This window comes from Phascolarctos cinereus, unplaced genomic scaffold, assembly GCF_003287225.1.
Source record: "Phascolarctos cinereus isolate Bilbo 61053 unplaced genomic scaffold, phaCin_HiC Scaffold_5;HRSCAF=322, whole genome shotgun sequence".
Taxonomy (NCBI): Eukaryota; Metazoa; Chordata; class Mammalia; order Diprotodontia; family Phascolarctidae; genus Phascolarctos; species Phascolarctos cinereus.
In genome coordinates, this window is record NW_027555958.1 from 71,105,325 (window position 1) to 71,132,730 (window position 27,406).

The 27,406-nt window shown below is 35.7% G+C and overlaps 1 protein-coding gene across 1 annotated transcript in view; it reads left to right on the forward strand.

Moving 5' to 3' along the window:
* The window catches only part of PLPPR5 (phospholipid phosphatase related 5), a 175,677-nt gene that overhangs the window by 46,843 nt on the left and 101,428 nt on the right, over positions 1–27,406 (forward strand). The window contains exons 2-3 of the mRNA XM_020999640.2: positions 20,404–20,536; positions 25,409–25,659. Coding sequence (XP_020855299.1) covers positions 20,404–20,536; positions 25,409–25,659 — 384 coding nt within the window. The remainder of the gene's footprint in view (positions 1–20,403; positions 20,537–25,408; positions 25,660–27,406) is intronic.

Here is a 27,406-nt window from a genome sequence, read left to right on the forward strand (position 1 = left end):
TAATCTGATCAGTTCAGTCAAAGAAAAAGCCAATTCACTGAGAGTCAATCAAGCCAACTGTTTTACTGAATCAGTCATTTTAGTTGACATGGACTACCCACTGGACAAAGCCTGTTAAGAGAATTTCCCTGCCCCCATTCCCACAGATGTTTTGTAAAGGGTATCTATTCATTCAGGGATTTCAATGACATCAAAATGTAGGAAGACTGATATTCAAGTATACTTTCATGTACCCTTAAGATAATGTTACATTTAGAATATAGCATATTCTGGATCATTTTTATACTCTGTAGAGAACATATAATTAAGGCTCTGAAAGTAAATTTGACTATAGCAAGCTGAAACTGCTGGTCAGCAAGCTGTTCTCAAAACTGCTCATTAAATCGAACTATTTCCTATTGCTTTTTAGAGGATGATTTTCCAAATATTTGAGTCTTATAATCATTTCTAATCATAAATAAGGGCTCTAATCACAAATAAATATTTGCTGCTAATTTGTGTCTTATTGTAGCATATGAAGAATTCTTTGACTTTCTGCCAGGTGTCAGAAATTCAGAAGTGAAGGGATCTTGGGGATCATGTGACCCAACTGTCTCATTCTACAGATAGGGAAGCTAAGGCCCAGAGGCAATAAATAACTTATCATTAGTCACACAAGTTCCACATGTGATTTCAAGATCTGAAAATTTATTGCAGTCTTTTAAAATGTGCACAAGATAGGAAAATAAAGGTCAGGTAATAAGGATAGATTATGTGAATTTGGAATTTGCTAAATGGTTAGTCCCAAAGAATGCACATTTATGGCTCAATGTTGAACTGAAAAGAGATTTCTAGGAAAGCACCACAGGACTGCTTTTGGTGGTGTTTTGTCCAGTATTTTATCACTGACATAGACAAAGGTGTGGGTTATGTGCTTAACAAACTTTCAGATATCATGGAATTCAAAATTATGTCAGCAGGTTAGAATGATAGGTTAGAATCTAGTAAGATGAAACTTAATATAGAAAAATATAAATTCCTTCACTTAGACTCAAAAAGCAAATAGCACAAAAATAGCATGAGGGGAAAAAGGGGGACCTGAGCTAATAGATGTGAGTAGTTCAGGTGCCTGAAAATTCAATACAAATCATTCATTAAAGAATCATCCAATGCCAAGGCCAAAAGAAATTTTAGAGATCAGTTAGACCAAACTGCACATTATACAGAATAAGAGAGGCATCACTATAGTCTTAAGGTTTAAATTAATATTATTTTGAGTGCATTTGAAAAATGTCATGACAACCACTGAAACAACTGGAGATACTCAGCAATAGTCCCCAATTTAGGTTAAGAATAATAATGATTTATATTAGTAACCACACTAGAATAATAATCTGGATAAAAAACGCTTGTTGTTCAAATATGCAACTGGATGGCTATTGCATTGAGTTTATTAGTCAATTAAAGAAACTAGGGGTTAGGTTAGTCTGAAGAAGAGGAAATTTGAGGGTTAAGTGAGGGACAGTGGGATAGTTGTCTTCTAGTCTTCATGTACAAGAAAGATTAGATTTATTTTGCTTGATGCCGGAGAGCACAACTAAGAGTAGGAGATGATTAGAATTTGCAGAGAGGTAGACGATGTAAGGAAAAACTTCCTAGCCATTGGAGCTGTCCAAAAGTGAAATGGGCTATTTTGAGATATAGTGGGATCTATACTTCTCAATGTTCCTCATATGGGGCATTCCATCCGTCATATATATGACCTTTGTCCTCCATGCCTGGATTGTATTCAATAAGCTCTGCTGGCTTCCTATTACCGCATGATATTTTCTTTGGCTTTTAAAACTTTTCACAACCTTACCTCTTTCTGCCCCTTCAGTCTTCTTAGACTTTACTCCTTTCTTAGTACTATGTGATCCATCTACACTTCTTGTTCCTCACCTACCACTCCATTTCTGGAGTGTCTTTTCACTGGCTGGCCCTCATTTGTAGACTGTTCTCCCTTCTCTCCTCACCTTCCTGACTTTCTTGACCTTCATTAAGACTCAACTCAAATCTCCTTGGCTACAAGAGATCTTTCCTCCCACCCTTCAGGAACTGACTTGACACCCACCACCCCTACTTGCACCTTGTGGCTTCCCTGGCATTCTGGAGGAAACAAAGGCATTGGGCAGTCTTGTCATGATCTTACCCCCACCCAAAAGGCTGGGGCTCACAGTAGAAAGCACATTTTGGTCTGCCCAGGGGGAGGCTGTGCCTTCCCCTGAAATTCCATTCTGTCAAATTTGTATATATCCTATATGTACGTAGTTGTTTGCATTTCTCTCATTCTCAGTGTTTAGAACAGGACTTGCCACCTACAGTAAGCTCTTAATAATTGCTTGTTGACTGACTTCCTTTTCACTTCTGCCTCTTTTGTTTCCTTTAGAGCTCAGCTCTAAAGTCTCCTACATGAGACTTTCTTTAATTCTCCTATCTGAGTTGCCCCCAATTCCTTGTTTTGATTTTGTATATATATTTTGCAGTTATGTGACTCAGTGGATAGAGCACTAGGTCTGGAGTCAGGAAGACCTGAGTTCAAATCCTGCCTCATACACTTAGTAGATGTGTGACGCTGGGCATCACTTAACCTCTGTTTGCTTTAATCCACTGGATAAGGAAATGACAAAGCACTCCAGTTCATTTGCCAAGAAAACCCCCATGGACAGTATTGGCATTCTGTGGTCTACGGGGTCCTGAAGATTCTGACATGACTGAATGATTGAACAACATATTTTGGATATATTTATTTGCACACATGTTGTCTCCTGTGTAGAATGTAAGGACCTTGAAGGCAGGGACACTGTACCCTCAGTACCAAGTATAGTTTCTAGCATCAAATGGTTGATTGATGGGTTAATTAATGAAACTTTCCTTTATCCTCCCCAGCTAGAAATGTTATCTCCTTCCTCAAAATTTTCGTGATTCTCTGTTAGATGAGGTTAGTCTATGGATTTATTTATTCTAATTTGTATTATAATTTTTACATGCACAAACTAAATTTTATCAGCTGTAAGGGTGGGACTGTCATTTTTCATATTTTTATTTCCAGCATCTAGCCCAGAGCTTTGCACGTGGTAGGTATGCAATCAATTTGTTAAATGAAATTGCCACTAACCTTGAGCAACTTCATCTAAATGATGATATTTATTAATTATAAGGTTTACTAAGTACCTTTTGTGAATTTATTTTATTTGATATTCACAGCAGACGAGAGGTAGTTGATTCAAATACTTATTTGTTATCATCATTTTACAAATGAGGAAAATAACATAAGCAATGTGTTGAAGGTCACAATACTAGCACCTTACAGCACCTAGACTTGAACCCAAGTATTCTGACTCTAAATACAGCATCCCTTTAACTATACCCCAGAAGACTACAATTGCTCTGCCATTGCTTCAACTCTATGCACCTTTGTTTACTTAGCTGTAACATGAGAGGCTTAGACTAGATGATCTCAAGTTCATTCCAGTTCTGATAATCTATAGTATTGCCATAGTATACAGAATCATATTTAAAGTATCCCTAGAATATTGCTTCCTTTGTTGCTGATTTAGGTTTCACAGAGATTAGAATGATCATTTCCACATCCCAAGAACACCTCTCCATAGATATCTTTCATGAAGATTTCTAACAATTTATAAGACTCATGAACCAGCAATGACAAAAGGATTCAAAGACCATGCATTATCTGGTCACTTAAAAAAATACCATTGAGATTCTTGTCTTGATTAAATTTGTTATTTTAAAAATGTTTAAGGAAATTTAAATGAGTCTTGATCAATATTCTAGTGGGAAAATTATGTGTTAGAACCAAAGTGAGACAAATAAAAAAGACTCTCTGGGACTTCTTTTCCTCTTCATAACTATTGTTATTTTTAGATGCTCTCTCATAAAATTTTTACTAAATTTTGCAATACTATTCAGCCTTTGGAAAATACATATTATATACCCTCATCAGAATTTTTAAAAAAATATAACAAGTTATAAACAATCTAAAATGCAGCAACGTCTTAGAATTTAGAAATATTTTTCTCCTTTTCTTTCTTCTTTTACTTTTACTTCTTCCTCTTCCTCTTCCTTTTCTTTTTCTTCTTCTTCTTCTTCTTCTTCTTCTCTTATTATTATTATTATTATTATTATTATTATTATTGTTATTATTATATCAAATAAGATAATATCTAGTCCCTATCTCTAATTCTTAATGATAGCAAAGATTACTCTATTTGTAAGCTAACAATAAAGTCACAATAAGTAGGCCAAAGAAAGAATCTGTTCTTTGTGACTATTTTTAGTAAAAAATGTTTATAACATAATCTGGCCTTGAAGTGCACAATTATAAAGACCTATAGTAGGTATGCATCTTTATGGCACCTCTAAAGTCATTGATAGACAGAGGAAAGAGTACTTAGGGATAAATATGGTTGTTATAGATACTTTTCAGAAAGCTGAGTAATAAATCCTCATCCTTTAGAGTTAGATCCTATTTCATCAGATGATGAAATGAGTCAATTTATACATTATTGAGAATTTCTGTTCCTCCAGTCCTGTCAAAACCTCTGGATATAGAGTATTAATATGAAAAATTACCCATTAATAAAATGATATAAAACAATGATGAAGGGAATACATATGAGTATCACACATAATTAATACACGTATGCCATAAAGTGAAATTAAGAGCATTTAGGAGACTAAGTAATCAACTTTAAAAATTGATTGCCCATCATAATCCTAAGCTTCTAAAATGGCATACCTCCTAAATTTCTCTGATTCGTAGCTGTAAAAGTATCACTTCAAAAGCATACCTATGTTGTTCTCCTAATACATTGTGTGCATGGGAAGCTGGAAGTTGCCCCTGTACAAAGTGCAAATGAAAACCCCCCCGTGCAAAAATGAGTTCCTGTTGAAGGCTTCCTATCATTCATTTCTTTATAAGTTCCTTTGGTGTCTTTGTTTTCACATTCATTACATATATTTTGAGTGGATGGGTAAGGTATAAATATTTCTTGTGTAATCAACTACATCTGTTTCCTATGAAAAGCATTTAAAAATGGTTCTCTTCATTGTACATGGTAACAGCATTGTCATAACAATAATCAACTGTGAAAGACTGAGCTACTCTGATCAATACCCAACTACCCACAATTATTCCAAAGGATTTGTGGTGAAAAATCCTATCCCCCTCCAGAGAGAGAACTCATGAACTCTGAGTGCAGATTTAAGTATATTTTTTTCCACTTTATTTTTCTTGGTTTTTTTTGGCAACATGGCCAGTATGGAAATATGTTTTTCATGATTTCCCATATATAATGAGTATCATATTGCTTGCTCTCTCAAGGGGTGTGAGAGTGGTGAGAGGGAGGTAGAGCATGTAGAACTCAATTTTTTTAAATCAATGTTATTTATTTTTTAAAGTAATAAAAATAGATAAAAAGGAAAAAATTCTTCTTTTAAACTTCTGGTCATTTTTTCAGCAGAAATTAATGTGTTTTAAAGAAAATTTTCTATGTCACAGCCTCTTTAAAGAAAAAAGGAACAATGAAATCTCAAAAACCCCAGAAGAAGATAGCCTCAAAGGAGAGATATGCATAATGAATGTGAAATAAAAAGTCTTATATTAGTTCAGGCTTGCCACCTCCAAAGCCTATTTTTGTTTAAAGAAGGTATTTCACCCTAAATACAATGGTTTATCTTGAGGAATGCTTACTCCCTCAAGGATGCCAGTAGGGCACTTAAAGATGACTACTGTAAAGAAGGTGAGGTTGTAAAACAAATATTCAGTTTTAGTTAACAAGCAATAGAAAATCAGAAATATGAAGCAAGCAGATTTTCCTGGCTAGGAAAGAAAACAAGCACTCAAGTCTCTGTCCCTGTTCTTCTCTTTCCTCTATGATCTCTCTTAGTGGTCTCATCTGCCCAAGGGTTCAATCATCTTTTCTAGGTAGATGATTCCTAGATCTTTATAATCAGATCGCTTATTTATCTTCTGAGCTCTTGTCTTATATCATAAAATGCCTTTTAGACACCTCAATTTGATTTACCCATAGCTATCCCAAACTCAACGTGTTCAGAACAGAACTCCTTATCTGTTCCTCCACCCACTCTCCTACACCTAAACCTCCCTTCTTCCTATCTTTCTTATTATTGTCAAGGTACCACCATTGGACTCACAACCTTGGTGTCCACCTTGACTCCTACACCACATATCCAATCTTTCATCAAGTCTTATATTTTTTTAACTTCACAACATCTCTCATATATGCCCCCTTCTTTCCACTCACACAATCACCTCTCAAGTACAGGTCCTTGTCTCCTGTCACATGAATGTGTTTAATAATCTTCTAATTGCTCTCCCTGCTTCAAGTGTCTCCTCTTTCCAATCCATTCTCTTTTTGTTGGCCACCAAAATTATTTTCCTAAGGATAGATCTGATTATATCATCTTCTTTCTCCTACACCTCCACTGAATGTTCTTGTTCAGTCTTATCTGATTCTTCATGACTCCATTTGAAGTTTTCTTGGCAAAGATATTGCAGTGTCATTTCCTTCTCCAGCTCATTTTACGGATGAAACTGAGGCAAATAGGGTTAAGAGACTTGCCCAGGTTCACACAGCTAGGAAGTGTCTATAGCCAGATTTGAACTCAGAAAGATCCAGGCCCACTACTCTATCCAATGTGTCTCGTAGCTGAATATTGGTTCCCTTTTGTCTCCAGGATAAAATATAATTCTCCTTAAATGTTTGCAAAGCACTTTATGTGTTTTATCTGTACACTGTATATTCCAGTCAATTGGTAATTTTATTTAGCCAACATCAATCTGGGGGTGGGAAATGCTGATATTTCTACTTGCACATTAATGTGGGCAGATAAGCAATATATGAACAAAAGTGATTGAATTGGAACAGAATATGAGCCCTTTCAGACTCAAAGAGCATCACAATTGGAAAATGTGTTAGAGATCATCTAACGCATTTCTCTTGTTTTACAGTAGAGCAGAGACCCTAAAAGGAAATGTGACATCACCAGGGTGACAGAGCCAGGAAGTGGAAAAGCTGATTTTCAAACATGAGTCTTCTAACTAAGTGCAGTGTTCTTCCCCCTGAGGCATTCTGTCTTTCTGTAACCTAAAATCCAAGAACTTTTAATAGCACCATTCTTATTTCAGTTGTTTTTTACAGATTACAGTTCTTGGGATTTTCTTTTTATGCTTTTAAACTATTTGAGAAGCAGTTCAAACATAGTTGGGCCAATTTCAAAATCCCCAGTAGTGAAGTATATTTGAAATGGTTTCTTGTACCAATTTCAAATCAACAGTGCATGAAGACCTTTGAGTCATCACCAACAATCAGCTTAAATGTCTTCCTGCTTAGATGACCTCCTGAGTCCCATGAGTCTATAAACCCACTGCAATCTCACATACTGAGTTTCTGAGTCAGACTTCAATAGGTAACTTTTATCAGTGCTAATGAAAGTTTTGGGGAGTTTGTAAAAACAGTTCTGTAATTATCTGTAAGTCTAAAAAGACCCATTTCAGCACTCTGCTCTCAACTGATAATAGGGAAAATAAAGGGACAGGATATGAGGTGTGAGGTATGAGGATTTTTTATTATTAAAATTAATTAATTTATTTTTAGCTTTCAACATTCACTTTCATAAGATTTTGAGTTTTTAATTTTCTCCCCCTCCCCAAGATGGCATACAATCTGATATAAGCTCTACATATACATTTATATTAAACATATTTTCACATTAGTCATGTTGTAAATAAGAATTAAAACCAATGGGAGGAACCATGAGAAAGCAGAAACAAAACCAAAAAAGAAAGAGCAAATAGCATGCTTCCATCTGCATTCAGACCCCAAAGTTCTTTCTCTGGATGTGGATAACGTTTTCCATCATGAGTCTTTTGGAGTTGTCTTAGATCTTTGCATTACTGAGAAGAGCTAAATCTATCAAAGTTGGTCATCACACAATGTGGCTGTTACTGTACACAATGTGGCTGTTACTGTGCACAATGTTCTCCTGGTTCTGTCCACTTCACTCAGCATCAGACCATACAAGTCTTTCCAGGTTTTTCTGAAGTCCGCTTGCTCATAATTTCTTATAGCACAATAGTATCCCATTACATTCACATACTACAAATTGTTCAGCCATTCCCCAGTCGATGGACATCTCCTAAGTTTCCAGTTCTTTCCCACAACAAAAAGAGCAGCTGTGAATATTTATGTACATGTGGATCCTTTTCCCATTTGTATGATCTCTTTGGGAAACAGACCTAGAAGTGGTATTGCTGGGTCAAAAGGTATGTGATAGCCCTTTGGGCATAGTTCCAAATTGCTCTCCAGAATGGTTGGATCAGTTCACAGTTCCACCAACAATGCATTAGTGTTTCAATTTTCCCCACATCTTCCCAACATTTATCATTTTCCTGTTTTGTTGTGTTAGCCAATCTGATAGATGTGATGTGGTACCTCAGAGTTGTTTTGATTTGGATTTCTCTAATCAATAGTGATTTAGAACATTTTTTTTGTATAACTATAGATAGCTTCATTTTTTTCATACGACTATAGATAGCTTTAATTTCTTCATCTGAGAACTGCCTGTTCATATCCTGGGAATGACTTGTATTCTTGTAAATTTGACTCAATTCTCTATACATTTTAGAAATAAGGCCTGTATCAGAGACACTGGCTATAAAAATTGTTTCCTAGCTTTCTGCTTCCCTTCTAATCTTGGTTGCTTTGGCTTTGTTTGTGCAAAAACTTTTCAAGGAAGGCCTGTTTTAAGCTTCTATACTGGAGACTCTCCCCATTCAAGCCTTTACATCTTACATCTAGGTGGTATGTTAATCTCTTTCTCTCTCTCTCTGACTGATGACTCTTTAGGCCTTTACTGAGGAGAGCCACTTGTAAAAATAAAAGTGTATGATATGTGGCTGCCTGCTATGAAATTGTGCTAATTCTGAGTTGAAGCACTTCGTGGCTACAATGCTGCATGCATATAGATATATATGTATAGATACACATATATGTACACACATATATGTATACATAAATGTATCTACATATGAGACATGGACAGATTTTTTTCTGGAGTAAAAAGTGTTACATAAGCCACCCTGTCCCTTTCCCACCACACACCCAGAAGCCTGGGAAAACTTTTGAGTTCATAGGATCATAAAAAATCATCATAAAACTAGAACTGGAAGAAACCTCAGAGGGCATCGCCTATCCCCATTATTTTACAGATGAGTAAATTGAGGCCCGGGGGTGACTTGGCTGAAGTTACACTGATAGGAGGCATCAGAGATCAGATTCAAAGCCAGGACCACTGACAATTTTGACTTGATTGAGAATGAAAATGAACAGAATCTGTGATGTCATTATATGGGAAGCTTCTGGTGAGGAATTTTCTCTACCAACATGTATTAGCACCTTCTTTACAATTAATTGTCTTAGAGAATAGCCTGGAGCAGTGAAAGATTAAGTGACTTCCCAGGAGTTACACAGCTAGTACGTGTCAGAGATGGAATTTGAACCCAAGTTTTCCTGGCTTTGAGGCTGTCTTTACACTATAGCATGAAGAAGTTTTTATTCTTTTAAACATTTTTTTTAATTTTATAGGGGGAGGGGAAACAAGTGAAATTTTGTAAATGTGTTATCTATTTAGGAAAGCTTATTTTAAATCCTCTTGTCATGTTGGAACCAAGAAAACAAAGAGAATACGGGGCACTTTGAGGCAGTTCATACTAACTTTTTTTTTTTAATTTAAATATATGTATTTTTATTTAGGGAACAAAAGAAGCATTTCCATAACATAGTACAATAAAAAGATGATTACACATGAAATCACAAATTCACTATGTGCAACTTGCAACACACATATACATATATATAAGTATGTATATGTATGCATGTATGTGTGTATTTATATATGTATGTATGCATATACATTCATGTATGTATGTGTGTGTGCATATATATGCATATACACACATTATTTATATATATAATTATTCTATTCATACTTCTATTTACCAGTTTTTTCCTCTGAATGCAGATAGCAACTTTTAACTTCTTTTTTCTGAATTACTAATGCACCACTAATAGACCTAAATGCACCTAAAAAATCAGAGTGTGAGAAGTATCCCTGATTAGTGAATTGTGCACAGTGACTAAATGGTGGGACACTTAATCTGACTTGGAAAATGTTGGTGAAAATGTTTAAACATGCACTCCCATCTCATACCCCTACTATGACTGCCATAGCCTCTACTATCTAAAAGGCAAATTTGAACTGCTTAAGGGCCTAATTCATCTCTGACTTATAGAAGCCTGGAGAAAAGTCTCCTTCCTCACTACACACACCTGTCACCCTGTTCTGCTTCTGATCTGTAGTTCCAGTCTTGTAGTGTGAGGATGTCATGAAAACACAGACAGGGGCAGCACAAGTGACATGTCAAAGAAAAATAATGGTGGTGGTAGGTAGAGGGAGGAGAAGGGGAGCAGAACAGTGCTTACGCAAAGGTTGCCATCAAAATGTGTAAACGAGAAATAAGTTCCTTTCCCTACAGCAAGGGTGGTGAACCTGCAGCCTAGAAGCCACATGTGGCCTTCTAGGTCCTTGGGTGTGGCCTTTTGATTGAGTCCAAGTTTTACGGAACAAATCCTTTTATTAAGGGGATTTGTTCTGTGAAGTTTGGATTCACTCAAAGGGCAGCACTTGAGGAACTCTAGGGCCACACATGGCCTCGAGGCAGCAGGATCCCCACCCCTGCCCTAGAACCTCCTTCCAGTCCTTTTCAGTTACCTAAAGCTACCATGTTTGCTATTCTCTTCCCTACTTTTAATTCAAGGACTGAGCTGATAGCAATGTTTTATATATGATTTTATTTGTGTTTTAGAGCTTGGATTTGTCCTCGATGAGTTTGCTGAAGCCCTCTCTCTTCCCAGAAACTTTCCAGGACATATAGCTAAAATACTAACACTAAAATACTACAAATATATTGATTTCTACAGGATGCTAAATGGTGAAAGAATTGGAAAGATGTGAATTTGAATTCTATCCCAGATACTTACTATCTGCATGTCCCTGAGCAATTAACTTCATCTCTTTTAGCTATAGTTTCCTCATCTGTAAAATGGGAATAATAATAGCACCTACTCCATGGAATTATTATGAGGATCAAATAAGCTAACATATGTAAATGGCTTCACAAACTTTAAAATGCTATATAAATAGTAGATATGTTATTATTGTTATTACTGTCTCCGTAGCAAATATGCACAAAATCTCAGCGATGTTATGAACTAAATAAGCTTTGGTGAGTTTGCCTGGGGAGCAAACTATTATTTATAATTTTTATTTGAAAATATATCAGGTTCCAAAGAGCTGAATGATGAAGGAACTTTGGGATATTTTTGTTGTGTTTCATTTGCACTGTAGATGTGTTGGTTGACTTGGAATATTTTTTTCCTTTTTGTCTTGAAGAGAGGTTGAAAGTGTGGGTAGGGTGTGAGAGACGGGAGAAGGGGGAGGGATGTAGGTTTATGTCCAGAAATGGCTCTAATGTAGAAACAAAAGGCATCAATACAATTCCATCAACAACAACAAAAATAAATGCTCCAGTTAGAACTATAGATTTAGCCCTGGAAGAGAACTTAGAGATTATCTACTTCTCCTCTCTAATTTCCCTTGAGGAAATTCAGAACCAGAGAAGTTCAAGAAATTAACAGAGGGGCTGAGATTTTAACTCATGTCCTCTGACTCAAAATACAGAACTCATTTTTTTAAGTTGCAGGTACCCTCTGAAAGAAAACTGTCAATCACTCACACATCAGTTCATTATTCTTGAAACTCCACAGTCTGAGTACCTAGGTAACAGACTTCTCTAGGATTATCTTTCTATGCACTCCTATATAAACCCTGGGATAGCCAAACTGACATAAAGCTTGTTTCCCAAACATCCCCTGAATATTCTTGTGCCTTTGTTTCCCTATGTTATGTCTCTAAAGTCTATCCAATGTTTAAGGCCCACCTTGAGTCCTCTATCATCTCTAAGGCTCCACCATTCTTAATGGTCTCTCACTCCTCAGGAGTTATAGTCTATTGTGCTTGGACAACCTTCTGGAGTCATGTTAGATGTAGACACCCATGTTTAAGACTTAAGAGACTCTTTGAAGAATTTTCGAGTTGGAAGGAACCTTAGAGGCAATGGGAGCTGGCATTTATATAACATTATTATGGTCAACAGTACCACCACAACAATGCCTTCCAGTCAACTAGATTCATGCACTCTATAATCTAGTCAATCTGGCCTTCTTATTGATTTTATTCAAAGCCATTTTCAATCTCTGTGCCTTGGTACTGACCATTTCTCATGTTAGGAACACACTTTCATGTTCCCTCCCTGATTTCCTGTATTTTTAAAAATTTTACGGCAATTTTTTTCTTTTTATAAATTTTATTGATTTTATTTGGAACTTAAAAAATAAAACAAGCATTTCCATAACATAGTAGAATAGAAAATTTTCGCTGTCACCTTCAAGTCTCCCTGATTTCTTTTAAGCAAACTTTCCTGATCCCCTCCAGCTACCAGTAAGCTCTCTGAAGAAAAAAAAATCACCTTATATCCATTTTATATATACTAACACAGATACAGGTTTTCTCCCTCAATAAAATATAAGTCCTGGATGACCCGGTTTGTTTCAATTCTGTCTTTGTATCACCAGCACCTAACAGAGTATCTGTCATATATTAGGCTCTTAATAAATGTTCATGTTTTGATTACTGTGTAAGTAGCACTTTGGATATATTATATCAAATGATTGATGGCAATACCTATTTGATACTATACTAGTCTTTTCACCTCCTTTATGCAGATGAGAAAAGTGAGTGTCCAAGATGCTAAGTGATTTGGCCCCAATTATCACACATCCAGCAAATGGCAAAAAAAGGATTCAAACTAACCAACTCTAATTCCAAGCACTCTGTCCTCTCTCCCATGCTATCTTTCTAGTCCAACCCATAGCTGAATGAAAATCTTTGCTCCCACAAGTATTTTATGGTCTTTCCTTAAAGACCTCGAATGAGGTGACGCTCCACCAGATAACTTCTTTTTGATGCCTCTAATTGACCAAGGACAAATCTCAGGTCTCTTCCACTTTATACCTAAAAACAGCTATCATGCCCCTCTAAATCTTTACTTTTTCAGACTAAATATTCATAGTTCCTTCATCCAGTTCTCATAAGGCATGACATCAAGGTTCTTTGTCATCATGGTTGATTTCTCCTGGATACTCTTTGCTTATATCGTCTTTAAAATATGGCCCCCAAAAAAACTGATTATAGAAAGAATATTGCTTTTCCCATTCTAAATAACATGCAACCAAAAATTACATTAGCTTTTTTGGGGGGACAAATAGGGGCGCTGGCATATCATACTGTTGAGTAATATTTCTCTTAGTATCCATTAAAGCCTCTTCATTTTTTCTTTTTCCTTTTTTTAAATTTTTATTTATTTTATTTTTAATTTATGGAATAAAACCATAACATGGTATAATAAATAGTATAATAAAAAAGGTGATTATACATGAACATGGCAAAGCTATTGTGTACAACTTGCTATTCATTTTAAATATATAATAAAATTATCATGTGAATTTCTTTTTTCCCTTTTTTCTTTCCTCTCACCCTGGAAATGGCTACACATTTATATGGATAGATAGATAGATAGATAGATAGATAGATAGATAGATAGATAGATAGATAGATAGACAGATAGATACATACATACGTACATATATACATATGTACATATATACACACGCACATATATATGAAAAATCATTCTATGCATGCTTCTATTTATCAGTTTTTTCTCTGGATGCAGATAGTATTTTCCTTCACAAGTCCTTTGTAGTTAATTTGGATATTTATAATAATCAAAAATATTTATTTGATCAAAGTTGTTCTGATCTTTTTTCATAGACAAACTGCTGTCTTGTCATTCCTGTTTAATCTTTTACTTGTTAATTTATTGAACCCAAGTATAATAGAGATTTGAAAACTGATTGACATTCTAGGACTTCTAACTCAGAAGGGCTAACACTCCCTCCCAGGCCTTTGAGTGACTTGGACTGTCTTTGAACAAAAAGGAAGATTTGAGTTTTGCCCAGGATTTTGAAAGAGACATGCATGATCTCTGAGAGAATAGACTTAGAAGAAAGAATGAGGAGCATATGAGTGGAGAACCAGATTGAGTTGGAAGACAGTACCTTTAGTCCTATCTGGCACTTAATGAGTTGAAATGTAGAAAAGTGGTAGCACAGAGCGATATGCAAACAGAGAGGAGCAGCAGAGCAGAATTGTGACAAAGAAGGCTCCTTCTGCTAAGCTCAGTGTCTACAGGTCTGTTATAGCCTTCTCTTCTCTGCATTATACGTGCATTACAAGAAGATTCTTGGATTTCCCTTCTCACAAGGGCCTCTGCCATAGAAGCCAAACCCCCTCTCCCCGCCCAAAGTAGTTGGTCTGAAATAACTTCATTTAATCCCCACACAAATCAGGCTTTCATGGACACGAGAAACTATAAAGTACATGATATAGAACAGTAGCTGCCTTTTCTCCATTGCACATATGTACAGAAGCAAGTATCTATTCCTCCATTCTCTTTTTAACAGCCCTGGCTTGGTTCAATCCCATGGGTTCAGCCCATGGTTCAATCCCTCTTTTTTTGCCCCATGTGTTTAATATATTGAAGTGACAGACACAATGTTGCTCCAACTAAAATGACACATAAAGATTAAGAAGCCCTAATTTCCATGAATTTGCAGAGAGGCCAGAGAGAGAGAAAGTCATCAAGAACCTGTTTCCTCCATCCCTGCTATATTGCATATACCCCGTGCATGTAGACTGTGTCGTGGAAGGTACTGTCCTAGTCTCCTGGAATACAAAGACTAAAGGAAAGATAGTTCTTGCTCTCAAGGAGCTTACAGCTCAGGGAGATGTCATAGTCAAACAATGCAATTTGAGGAAGGAGAAAGGATTAATAAATCAAGGGACTAGGAAAAACATCCATGGTAACTGTGGAAAAGTAGGTGGGAGCCAGACTGAAAAGAGATTCAAATGCCTAGCTGGAAAAGAGTTCTGGAGAAGTTCTGGGGAAGGGAAGAAGTTGCATTGTGCCATAGTAGAGGATTAGGGCTCCAAGATAGGTAAGATGCCATGTCCAAGAAATCTCTGGCACGAGTGTGTGTGTGTTGGGGGGGGAGGCAGACTCTTGGACCACCTCTGCCAGCGCTTCTAGGGGTATTTCTACAGAGTTTGGAACTCATCTTTATATAGGTCAGGTGGAATGTAGTTCCAGGGGGCAGGGATGTGTTCTTTCTCAGCTGTCTATAGATTAGGGGAATAAACATGAATCTGGCCCCCTCAGGTAACAGCATGAAACCAACTTGTGAATGACCTTAAACTCTGCTAACTGGTGTCTGCACAAGCGTTTTGCTGAGAGTTTCCCTATGCTGACCTGCAAGATGTAATGTTGAAAAGGAAAAGGAGTCCAAGAGAAAGGATATATGAGAAAGATAATTTACCATTGACAAATTAAAAAAAAAATTATAACTAACTCCAACTTCCTTTTAATTCATCTTTTTTTGGGGGGAAAAAAAGTACTTGGGTCAAATATTTAAACCTTAGCAAGACATATTCTCAATTAAATTGGAAGAGTAGTGTTTTATGACAAGCCATGACAACCTCTGGCCTGCACTTTTGTGCGTATTATATATGAACTCATAGCTACAGCAGTGAATTATAGTAGTACTACAGGAGTTGTAAAAATGTCACCCTGGTTCAGAATTTTCGTTCTTGCTGCAATAGTTAGTGGTTTAAGGTGTCAGCATTAGCACTCTCCAGTGGTATTACTTGCTAGCATTTTGTGTCTAATTACAATGTGCTGTGGGACACCGGAATGAGTCCCATATGCACTCACTAGAGAAAATGCCTACATCAACAACTTCCTCTGTTAAATTGAATTTGCAGGGTTAGCTGTCTGAAGTGAGTTTCAGTGTGTGTGTGTGTTGGGGGGTATTTAGCATAGCCCCCTTCATTAGTTTGGTTAGAGAAAAGTTCTATCCTGAAAAAGATGGTTTAAATAAAGCATAAAGAATGTTTTTTAAAACTTTCAATGATTTCCCATTGACCACCAAATGAAGTACAAACTCTTGACCCTGGCATTCAAAGCACTCTACCATCTGATTCTAATCTGTTTTTTTTTTACTTCCTTTCATTTTACTCCCTCCACCCTATCCCCCCCCCAAAAAAAAACATCCTACATTACAATTAAATCAATTAGGCATTGATTAAATGCCTATCTGCCAGGCTTTGGGGATACAAAGGCAAAAGGAAAACAGCTCTTGCCTCAAGAGACTTTTAAACTAATGGGGGAGATAGCATGTACATATACATGTATATGCAAAACATATATAAACCAGATACAAGGCGAATTTGGGACTCTTAAACTGTAACCATCTCAAGATTCCAAAGACTCTTAAGATATATGAATAATGTCTATTGTTTTATTGTTTCTTTTTGGAATTGATGATAAATACATGTAGGTAACACCTAGGTAGCTATATGGTACAATGGATAGAGGGTTGGATTCAGGAAGACAAAACAGGACCAAGTATAGCCCAGTCATTCCCTCTAGAAGTACTCAGAGCCTGGTGCTAACACATCCTATGTCAGGAAGTAAGGCAGGAAAAATAGGTAAATGAAAAGAATCACACTAGAACTATTTTGGTGTCAGGGACACCCACAACACAAACTCATTAGAAAAGACTGTCTCTAAAATATCTACAGCAAAACTTAAAGAAAAACAAGTTAGCCACAAGTTCAACTGGACTTCCTAGAAAAAATGAAGCAAGACTTTTTTAAGAGTTAAAGTGATTTTAAGAATAAAATGAAAATTCTAGATGAAATAACTGGAAAAGATAGTAGAACTTTATAGGAAAGACTTAAAGGAAAATTGAGAACTTAGCATGAGTAGTACAAGACATTTCCCAAGGAATAGAGTCCTGAAAATTAGAATGGAGCAAACAGAAGTTAAAGACTCTGGAACACAACAAGAAATGGTAAAACAAATTTTAAAAGCTTAAAAAAATAGAAAATGTGAGGAATCTCATATCAAAAATAATTGACCTGAAAAAAAAATCAAGGAGATAATCTAAGAATCACTGAAATACTTGAAAGCCATGACTAAAAAAAGAAAATGGACATAATATTTCAGAAAATTTCAGGAAAAACTGTGTACATTTTGTAGAACCAGAGGGTACACTGAAAATAGAAAGAAACCACTGGTTATCTTCTGAAAGAAATCCCAAAATTAAAACTTAAGCAATATTATTGGCAAAATCTACAGGTTGCAGGGGAAAGAAATACTGTAAGCATTCAGGAAAAAAAAAGAATACAAGCACATAAGAGACAGTGTCAGGATCCCACAGTATTTAGTAGTCATCACAATAAAGGGTGGGGAGCTTGAAATACTAAATTTCAAAAGGCGAAAGGTAAGGTGTACAACCAAGACTAGCTTATCCACCAAAGTGAGCTTAATCTTATAAAGAATGAGTAAACCTTCAATGAAATAAAGGACTTCCAAGCATTCCTGATAAAAAAAAAATACCAGAGCTGAGTAAAAACTTTGGAATAAAAATTCATGAATCAAGAATAATATGTCTCCAATTGATAAATGGTCAAAGGATATGAACAGGCAGTTCTCAGTTGAAGAAATTCAAGCCATCTATAGTCATATGAAAAAATGCTCCAAATCACTATTGATTAGAGAAATGCAAATCAAAACTACTCTGAGGTACCACACCATACTTATCAGATTGGCCAACATGACAAAAGAGGAAAATGATAAATGTTGGAGAAGATGTGGGAAAATTGAAAACACTAATGCATTGTTGGTGGAGTTGTGAAATGATCTATTTTGGAGAACAATTTGGAACTATGCCCAAAGGGCTACAAAAATGTACATACCTTTTGACTCAGCAATAGCAGTTCTAGGGCTGTATCCCAAAGAGTTCATACAAATGAGAAAAGGACCCACATGTACAAAAATATTTATAGCAGCTCTTCTTGTGGTGGCAAAGAATTGGAAATTGAGAGAATGCCCATCAACTTGGGAATGGCTGAATAAGTTGTGGTATATGAATGTAATGGAATACTATTGTGCTATAAGAAATGATGAACAGGCAGACTTCAGAAAAACCTGGAAACAGTTGTATGGTCTGATGCTGAGTGAAGTGAGCAGAACCAGGAGAATGTTGGACAGTGTAACAGCCATGTTGTACAATGACTAATATTGATAGACTTAACCCTTCACATCAATACAAGGATCTAAGACATCTCCAAAGGTCTCATGGTGGAAAATGCTACCCACATCCAAAGAAAGAACTGTGGAGTTTGAATTCAGATGGAAGCATACTATTTGCTATTTTCTTTCTTCTGTTGTGTTTTGTTTCCTCTTTCTGGTGGTTCCACCTTTTGGTTCTAACTCTTACTTACAACATCACTAATGTGAAAATATGTTTAATAGGAATGTATATGTAGAGCCTATATCAGATTGTGTGCCATCTTGGGAAGTGAGGTGGGGAGGAGGGGGAGAAAAATTTTAAACTCAAAAGCTTATGGAAGTGATTGTTGATAAATCAAAATCAATTAATTTTTTAAAAATTACTAAAAAAAGAATAATATGAAAAAGTAAATATAAGTAAGTAATAGAAACTAAATAAAGATGGGGCATTTATATTGTAATTGGGTATATAACACCAAGGTTCCCTCAGAATCCTAATATCATCAAGGGCAAGAGAGAGAATTAAATAAGACAGTGGGTTTAGGAGTAGTTTTGTTATATTTTAATGATCTTAAAATAAGGAAAGGGAGGGAGAAAGTAATACACTTAAGAAAAATGGGTGAGCAAAGGGAGGGGAGGAATTATCTCATTAAATCAAGGTGCTTAAATGAAAATCTATTCCAATAAGGAGGAAATCAATTTAGAACCATGCCCATAAAGTTACAAAATTGTGCATACTATTCAATGCAGCAATTTTACAACTAGACCTATACCCTGAATAAATCAAAGAAAGAGGACAAGGATCCATATCTACAAGAATAATTAAAGTAGTTCTTTTCATAGTAGCCCAAAATTGGAAACTAAGGGATTTTTTTTCAACCTAGATGAACAGACTTAGTATAGAATCATAAAATCATGGAGTCATAGAACTGAGGAATGGGAAGGAACCTTAAATGCTGCTAAGTGGTCTAGTAAATGAGCGCTAGACTCAGAATCAGGAAGACCTACGTACAAATCTGGCTTTGGATGCTTATTAACTGTGTGATGCTGGGCAAGTCCTTTAACCTCTGTCTGCCTCAATTTCCTCATCTGTGGAAATAATAATGGCACCAGTTCCCATGGTAAGGATAAAATGAGATGGTATTTATAAACTGCTTTGAAAATTTTAAAGTACTACATAAATGCTAGCTACTATCCTAAAATGCAATCTTTAGGCACATCACGAATAGCATCTTCAAGATGGCACACACAAACATACCTCAGCATGAATACATTATTTATTTAATTATGACAAGATCATTTAGCAAATTATAGCAGTCTGAATACTATGTTGTTACACAGAAAATGTTAGACAACATAGTAGGTTTTCAGTGTGATGAATAAATGTTCTTCGGGCATTCATGAGTGGACATGGACGATACCGTGTGACACTTTATAGTACGAAAAGACATGCATGAGTTATAGGCTAAATCTGTACAAGCAATATTTATGCCAGTGAAATCACAGATCAGTCAGAGTACTATTTTTTAAACTTTTCAGGAACGTTAATAGTATGCTCCATGGATCCCCAAAGAGCATTTATCCAACCACTGAAAGGCTGGAGGCCTTTGAAGTCATTTAACATTTTGGGTTTACCAATATGATATTCAAATATGTTAGTCCAATTAGGTTCCTTAAAGAAAATATTTCCTCAATGTGATTAAAAGGGTTTTTTTACATGCTGTTTTTAGTCTAAATGTGCAAGGGGAAAAAAGTTCATTTTATATTTCACTTTTATTCATAGTTTATTTATTACTTTCTTGAATTGACTTTTTCCAAAAATCTGCTATAGATACAGGTAGATTTTTTGTAATCAAAGTTAGAATTTAGTCAAGGAAAATAAAATGACCCACAGCAATTTTCACAGGGATCACAATCATTTAATATGGGCCTTTTTTTGTTTACAAATGCAAATAATTTCTACATCATTAGCATTTCTACTCACTGGATTCTAATGTGCTCTCATTTTTCTGTTCTCCTTCCCTCAGATAATAGTTGGAGAAACTGCTGTATTTTGCTTGCAACTAGCCACAAGGGATTTTGAAAACCAAGAAAAAACTATTTTAACAGGAGACTGTTGCTATATAAATCCACTGGTACGCAGAACTGTCCGATTTCTTGGTATGTGTCCATTGTATTGATTTTTACTGTTTTTGAAAGGATGCTTATGTACAAGCTAACAATTCAAACACCCAGCAATGTTACTCAGTCATCTCTCTGACATTTATTAATTTGATTATAAAGCAAAACTTTCTTGTAAACAACTTGTTTTCAGATACTGTGGGACCCTTTATGGTTGATATGTTATTTTCAGAGAAACACAGTTATTCACAATAAGGCCTAGAATTATAAAAAGATGACCAGAATATTTTATTAACCAAAGCAACTGCAGAATGGGGTTTTTTCATTCTACTTTTTTTAATTGAAACAGATTATTGGATATCATGTAAACTGAAAAGAAAATATGAAGGAGGGAGGTTGAGTAGATTTTCTACTTCCATTGAATTTCCTGGGCATCTGGAAGATACAGTTTGTGGGTTACATAATATATTCACTTCAGGCTTCTTTCTTTGCCTATGTATTTGTCTGTGTTTGTAGATTAGAGTCAAAAATAGCTTCCCACATGCAGGCATATATAGATGCCTGGAACAAAATGTTGTTTTTCAGTTTCATATATACTCCTATGATATGTAATATATCAAAGCTGAATTTCTGGAAATTCTCATTAGAGATATAACAATGGTTCATTTTGTTAAAAGGTATAAACCTAGGTAACCAAGAGGCAAACTTAGTGTGTGCTGTACTTATCCATAATTTATTGACTTCAATACCACATCATTTTATTATACCGAATGTTGAATACTAAAGTGTCAAATTACTGAAGATCATTTCAAGTTAATAAAATTTAGATAAAAGAAATATTCACTTCTTAGAACATACAATATAAAATAAGAAAAGTCAACACCCACAGAATTAATTAAATACAGAGAGGGAAATTCTTTTTTTTTCTGCCACATAGTGAAGGTCAATTTCATTCTGTGCCAGACTTCCCTTCCTAAAGAGGAGATAGCCTAATGCCCTGTCAGCCTTCAGTTTGGCGGCTTCTCCTTGGCAATATTGAGATGCAAAAGGGTTTGATATTGTTCTCTAACTGATCTTGCTGTCTGACGTACTAAGATGACTATACTAAGTATAATAGTAAGTTATAGTTTCCCTTAATAGAGCTATGAAAGCTAAATGTCTTTAAGTATGCTGCCATTCTGATTGTTGATCCATGTTAAAAGCTTATGTTTACACACATAATAATTCCTTGTGTGAAAACTTACCACAAGGTTTCCAAAAACCCCATCAGTACTAATTACCTACTTAGAAAAGAAATAAAAACCATTAAAACACCCCAAACTCATCAAATTTGTTTTATACAATTTAAGCTTTTCCATACTCTGGCTCACATAATAAATTGTACCTTTCAAAGTAAACCATTAAGTGTTTCATAAATATCATCAATTTATCTTCCTGCCATAATTATACAAAACTCTAATTCCTTGGTTTTTGTGAAGCATTTTCCTTCTAAAAACCTATTCAGCCTACAAAATGTACTTGAGGAATAAATACCACAAAATAAGCCCTTTATGTTCAGTCCTGAGATGCTTTTTAGAATAAGGGGAGAGGGGAGACCAGAAACGTTGGATCTATTCCCAGTTCAATACCTACACTGATACATTTGCAACAGGAATCTGCCATTTTAGCGAAGTGTTAGTTTTTAGGGGCCTGGGTTCTTGACTTGGGTCTATGGATAGATTCCGGGACTCTGTGAATTTATGGTAAATCACAACCTTATTTTCACTAACTTCTAACTGAAATATTGGATTTCCTTCAGTTGTGAATTGAGAAAAAACAAAAACATTATTCTCAGAAGGGATCGATAGGCTTGACGAGACTGCTAAATCCACAACCCAGAAAAAATTAACAACCTCTGTTCTAGGGCCTTCTCAGATTTTACTGTAGAATAGGGCACATTATTATACAAACTGGGACATTCCATTTAAGGTAAACATTTGTTCATAAGACCTTCCTTAATTGATTGTTGCTGTGGTCTACTAAAAGATTTACCTTGGGCTTGACATAGTGATCATTTGAATTATAATTCTAAAAGACATGTGTCGGGGAAGGGGAGGGTTCTGAATTGTCACATTGCTTGACACATAGTATGTACTTAAGAAATGTTTGTTGATTGATTATCAGTGACTAGCCATATATTGGCAAACATTTTTCATGTTATTTTCACAAGGAAAAAAATGTGATTAAATTGACAAGGGAATAATTCCATTTAAATGAAATGTATGCTTCAAGGGAGGATATTTGTGAGCAAATTTGTAATCTGGAATCTACCGTAGACAGGATCTTTGGAAAAGAGGTGTGATGTAATTTAACTCTTAGTATGATGAGATTTACTTCCCTGGTAAGAGATTAATAAATGTTTGTTGTTGTCAAATTATTCCCAATTCTCCAAAGTCACATACCCCAATTTTTAAAAAAAGATTAAATTTTGAGGAATATTTGTTTTTTTGAAATTTAAGTATGAGTTTGGTAGTCAGGATAATAATTGTTGATTAGTCAGGATAATAATATTGATATTCATATAGTGTTATATGACTTTTTTAATAAAATACTTAAAAACTCTTTCTTGGCATTATGTGACCCTGAGATATCATTTGATCCCTCTAATGTTATCTTCATTTTGCATATCAGGAAATTGAGCTTTAGAGAGATTAAAAACTTTCCCATGGTCACATGGCTAGTAATTTTTGAAGCAAAATTCAAATCTAGCACTTCCTGGTCAATGTTATTTATTCTACACCAAGGAAGTGATATAATTATTTTTCTTTGATTGTTTCTAGTTTTAGAAGAAATTAGGCTTATTTGTTGCTGTAGGTTATAACAAAAGAATGTTATATGGAGAGGGGCGCTCAGTCAAATCAGCTGTCACCTTACTTTACCTGTGCACACTGAAAGAGGCAGCAAGCCATAGGTGGCTAGACATCTGGTCTAGGAACTCAAGAAGGCTGGGCCATGTGACCCTGGACAAGTCCCAGTGCTTAGAGGCAGTTGTGTAAGACATTTAGGTTGCTCATGCACATTGATAGATTCAGTCTGCTATACTTGGACCCAAAAAATCATTGTTATAGTCATGCATAGAGTAGAAAAGGCTGTTCTAATGCCACATAGCTACCCTGCCTATTTTCTGTACTTGATTTTTTTTAAATGTAGATTTTGTTTAAAACATCCTACCGAAGAAATTTGTAAGGACTAAACATTTCCTTCTTTTCTTTAAACATGCGACTTTTATGGTTCCCTCCCCACCATCAAAAATGAAAAAAACAAAACAAAATAAAACCGTTTCTTTCAATGTTTCTTTTGTTCTTTGTCATCAGCCTGCACAAAAACTAATTCTAGTTTGGCAGGATTTAGAGGTACTGATGAAAATGATAGGACGTTTAGATTATAGAGGATTTGTTTTATAGTTTTACAACTTTTAAAACTTTATTTTGGCAATATTGGAACATTATACATTGGTCCTAGAATACCTTCTTAGAGCTGTTAATTATTGTGGGAGGATTTTTTAATACTGGAGTAACATGGCTTCAGTAAATGTTTCGTGTAGGCAAATAGTTCCTGGCATTTGATCTTATTGTTTGAAGTAATTCAAGGGGATGTATCTTCCTGTTCTTCTAATAAGAGTTATTATAGGTCTTTGGTCTAAGACAGATAGCCAAATGGCCATCCTTTTATTAATAACCTGCTGACCTTATGATAAAATGATTAAATTACTCAAATAATAATAATTATTACATCATTATTTTATTGGTTTTGTTAGAATTACTTTGTAATTATATATCTAAACATATATGCATACCCATGTATGTGCACATGGCTCCAGTCCATTAAAAGTGATAGTTTGGGACCAAATAATTAGCTATTGTCTAATGAAAGTTTGTTTCTGGGGCAGCTAGGTGATGCAGTCAATAGATACAGCAACAGCCCTGAAGTCAGGAGGACCTGAGTTCAAATGTGGCCCCAGCCCAAACACTTGACACTTCCTAACTGTATGACCCTGGGCAAGTCACTTAACCCCCATTGCCTTTAAAAAAAAATTTTGTTTCTGAAGCAATGTGGGTATTCCTCTAAAACCATTATTCTTCATTTGATATTTTTCACGATAATATAATGTAATACCATTGACTTTTAGTGCTAATTGTCAACTCCATCAAAAATATCTATATGAGGAAGGATGTAGAATGTACCTCACCGAATAGTTAGCATTTTAGTATGCCGATAAAAATATTTCCAGACAAAAGAAGAAATGTGGATCTCACCATAACAGCATAACTAAGAATATAGACTCTGATAAATTGCTTTAAATGTATAAGTCACATTTCTGAAGTAATCAAGCAGCAAGCGTTTATTAAGTACCTACTATGTGCCAGGCACCATACTAGGTGCAGGAGGTATAAGTACACAAGTGAGACAGTCCCTGCCCTCAAGGAACTTATATTTTATTGGGGAGGGGCTAATAATATGCACGAGGATAATTAAATACATGATTTATAGGGAAAAAAAGTATTCAGTGATGGTACTAAGAACTGAAGGAACTAGTAAAGACCTCCAAAGTAGGTGGCACCTGGGCCTGAGCCTTAAGGGTAGTTAATGGTTCCAAGATTCCAGAATACATTTTCCTCCTGCAAGTTATGTCTTACAAACATGCCAGGCATAAAATTATAGCTGGTGGCAGACAGCTGAACACAACACTCAAGAGTCTTAAATAATTTAACACTCCCGCCATACCAGATGGCTAAGGAAAGGAGGTGGAGGGAAGAAGAGAGGGCCATATGTATAAAATGTTTGTGGTTCCCAAAATGTTTTCCCTGTTGATTTATTGTCTCCTAGAGCCCGAGGTAACCTAGGGGATTCACTATGTTCTTTCTTCCTCAGGGATTTATACATTCGGGCTGTTTGCTACAGATATCTTTGTGAATGCTGGACAGGTAGTGACAGGGAATCTGGCGCCACACTTCCTTGCTCTCTGCAAGCCCAACTACACGGCTCTTGGGTGTCAGCAGTTCACACAGTTCATCAGTGGTGAAGAGGCCTGTACTGGTAACCCAGATCTCATCATGAGAGCTAGAAAAACCTTCCCTTCCAAAGAAGCAGCACTGAGTGTATATGCAGCGATGTATCTGGCAGTAAGTAAGGATTAACAAATATTCTTGTCTGTGTTATCCAATTAAATATCAGCATTAACAGTAGAGGCATTTTGATTTTTGCCTGCTATTAAAAAAGTCACTTAATAGCACATTATTAACTTTCCTCTGAACATTTAATTTATTTTTAATAACGGCTATATGTACTGGGGGTAAAATTAAATCTCTTGGCTCTCATGAGGATGTGTAGGGCTGGTTTTGGTGGTGGGCCATATTAAAAAATACATACAGTCATTAGCATTTCTATTTGTGGATATGTTTATCTTTCTATTAAACAGGATTTAATGGAGATGAATGTGTCCTTCAGCTTTTCTCATGAACTTGCAACAACAGCTTAATTAAGAAAATTACCAAGTCATCTTTGCCCACTCAGTTTCCATAATCCCTTTGATGAGATTATGTCATGTGTTTCATGTCATGAAACATCCTTCTCATGAACAGGCTTTTTGTCCTTATTGATCATGATGCTTTAGCCAGAGCTATAATATTTATTGATAGAAGCATTACCCACATGGCCCTCTAAATTACACTCTCCTTTGCCTGTATCATGTTCATTGTCAATTCATGCTCGGGTTTACAAGACCAGACCTTTAGAGACTGTTGATTCCTCCTACATCTGCATTTTGGATGGCTGCCAAAAGGTTCAGCTAGGTAGGTACATACCTGCTTCCCAAATGGGCCTCCTTGGGCAAATTGGGTAAGCTTGGATAACTATAGTGAATTAAGCTATTATGACAACTATTTCTTTAATGAAATAAATCACTATTAACAGGATGGTTATTAGTGATGTAGTGGAGAGGGTGTGGGACTGGACTTGGACTTGGGAAGCCTGGGTTCAAAACTTGCTACCCATGTGACTCTGGGCAAATTGCTTCAACTCTTTGAACCTGTTTAGTGATCTATAAAATGAGGAATTTGGAATATATGATATCTAAACTCTCTCAGTTCTATATTTATGATTCTCTAAAATATACACCTTTGTGGGCAATTAGCTATCTTCCTGCTAACTGCCTACTGTTAATTAATGTTTGAACTAACCCCAGTTTTCCCTGTCAGGACTAAGAAACTCATCCTTACTCTTGTCTTAGAATCAGATGCCTTATATACAGCTGTAGTTCTGACTCTACATGTCAGGGAAGCTGGAGCAGGCAATTTTTCTCTAGGCTTTAACTATGTAAGCACCAGGAAACAAAGGGGATAATAGGTCATATCCTGGAATCAGGACAAGGAGTTCAGCCTAGGAGATCCGAGACAAGACTGAGGATACAGAACAGAGAATAAGGACTGAAGTGGGCCAAGGCCAGAAAGGATCTGGATGCTGTTGGTTAAAGGAGAATTGGGAGTCTAAAATCAGGCAATTTAGGGCACGTACTTACCGAAAGTCAGGGCCAGGTAGTAGGTCAGAATCTAATATTCAGGCAATATCTGAACTATTAGGAAGGCATAAGATCTAAAGAGCCAGGTTTTTTTTAATTATATTTTTAATTTATGGAATAAAACAAGTATTTCTATAATATAGTACAATAAAAAGCTGATTGTATATGAAACTGTAAATCTACTATTCCTTTCAAATATACAGCAAAATTATCATAAATGTCTTTTTTCTTTCTTTTTTTATCTCCCCCCTCGAGATGGGTACCATTAGACACAAATACACAAATATATATATATGTGTACATATACATTTATATATACATATATATAAATGTATATGTATATGTATGTATGT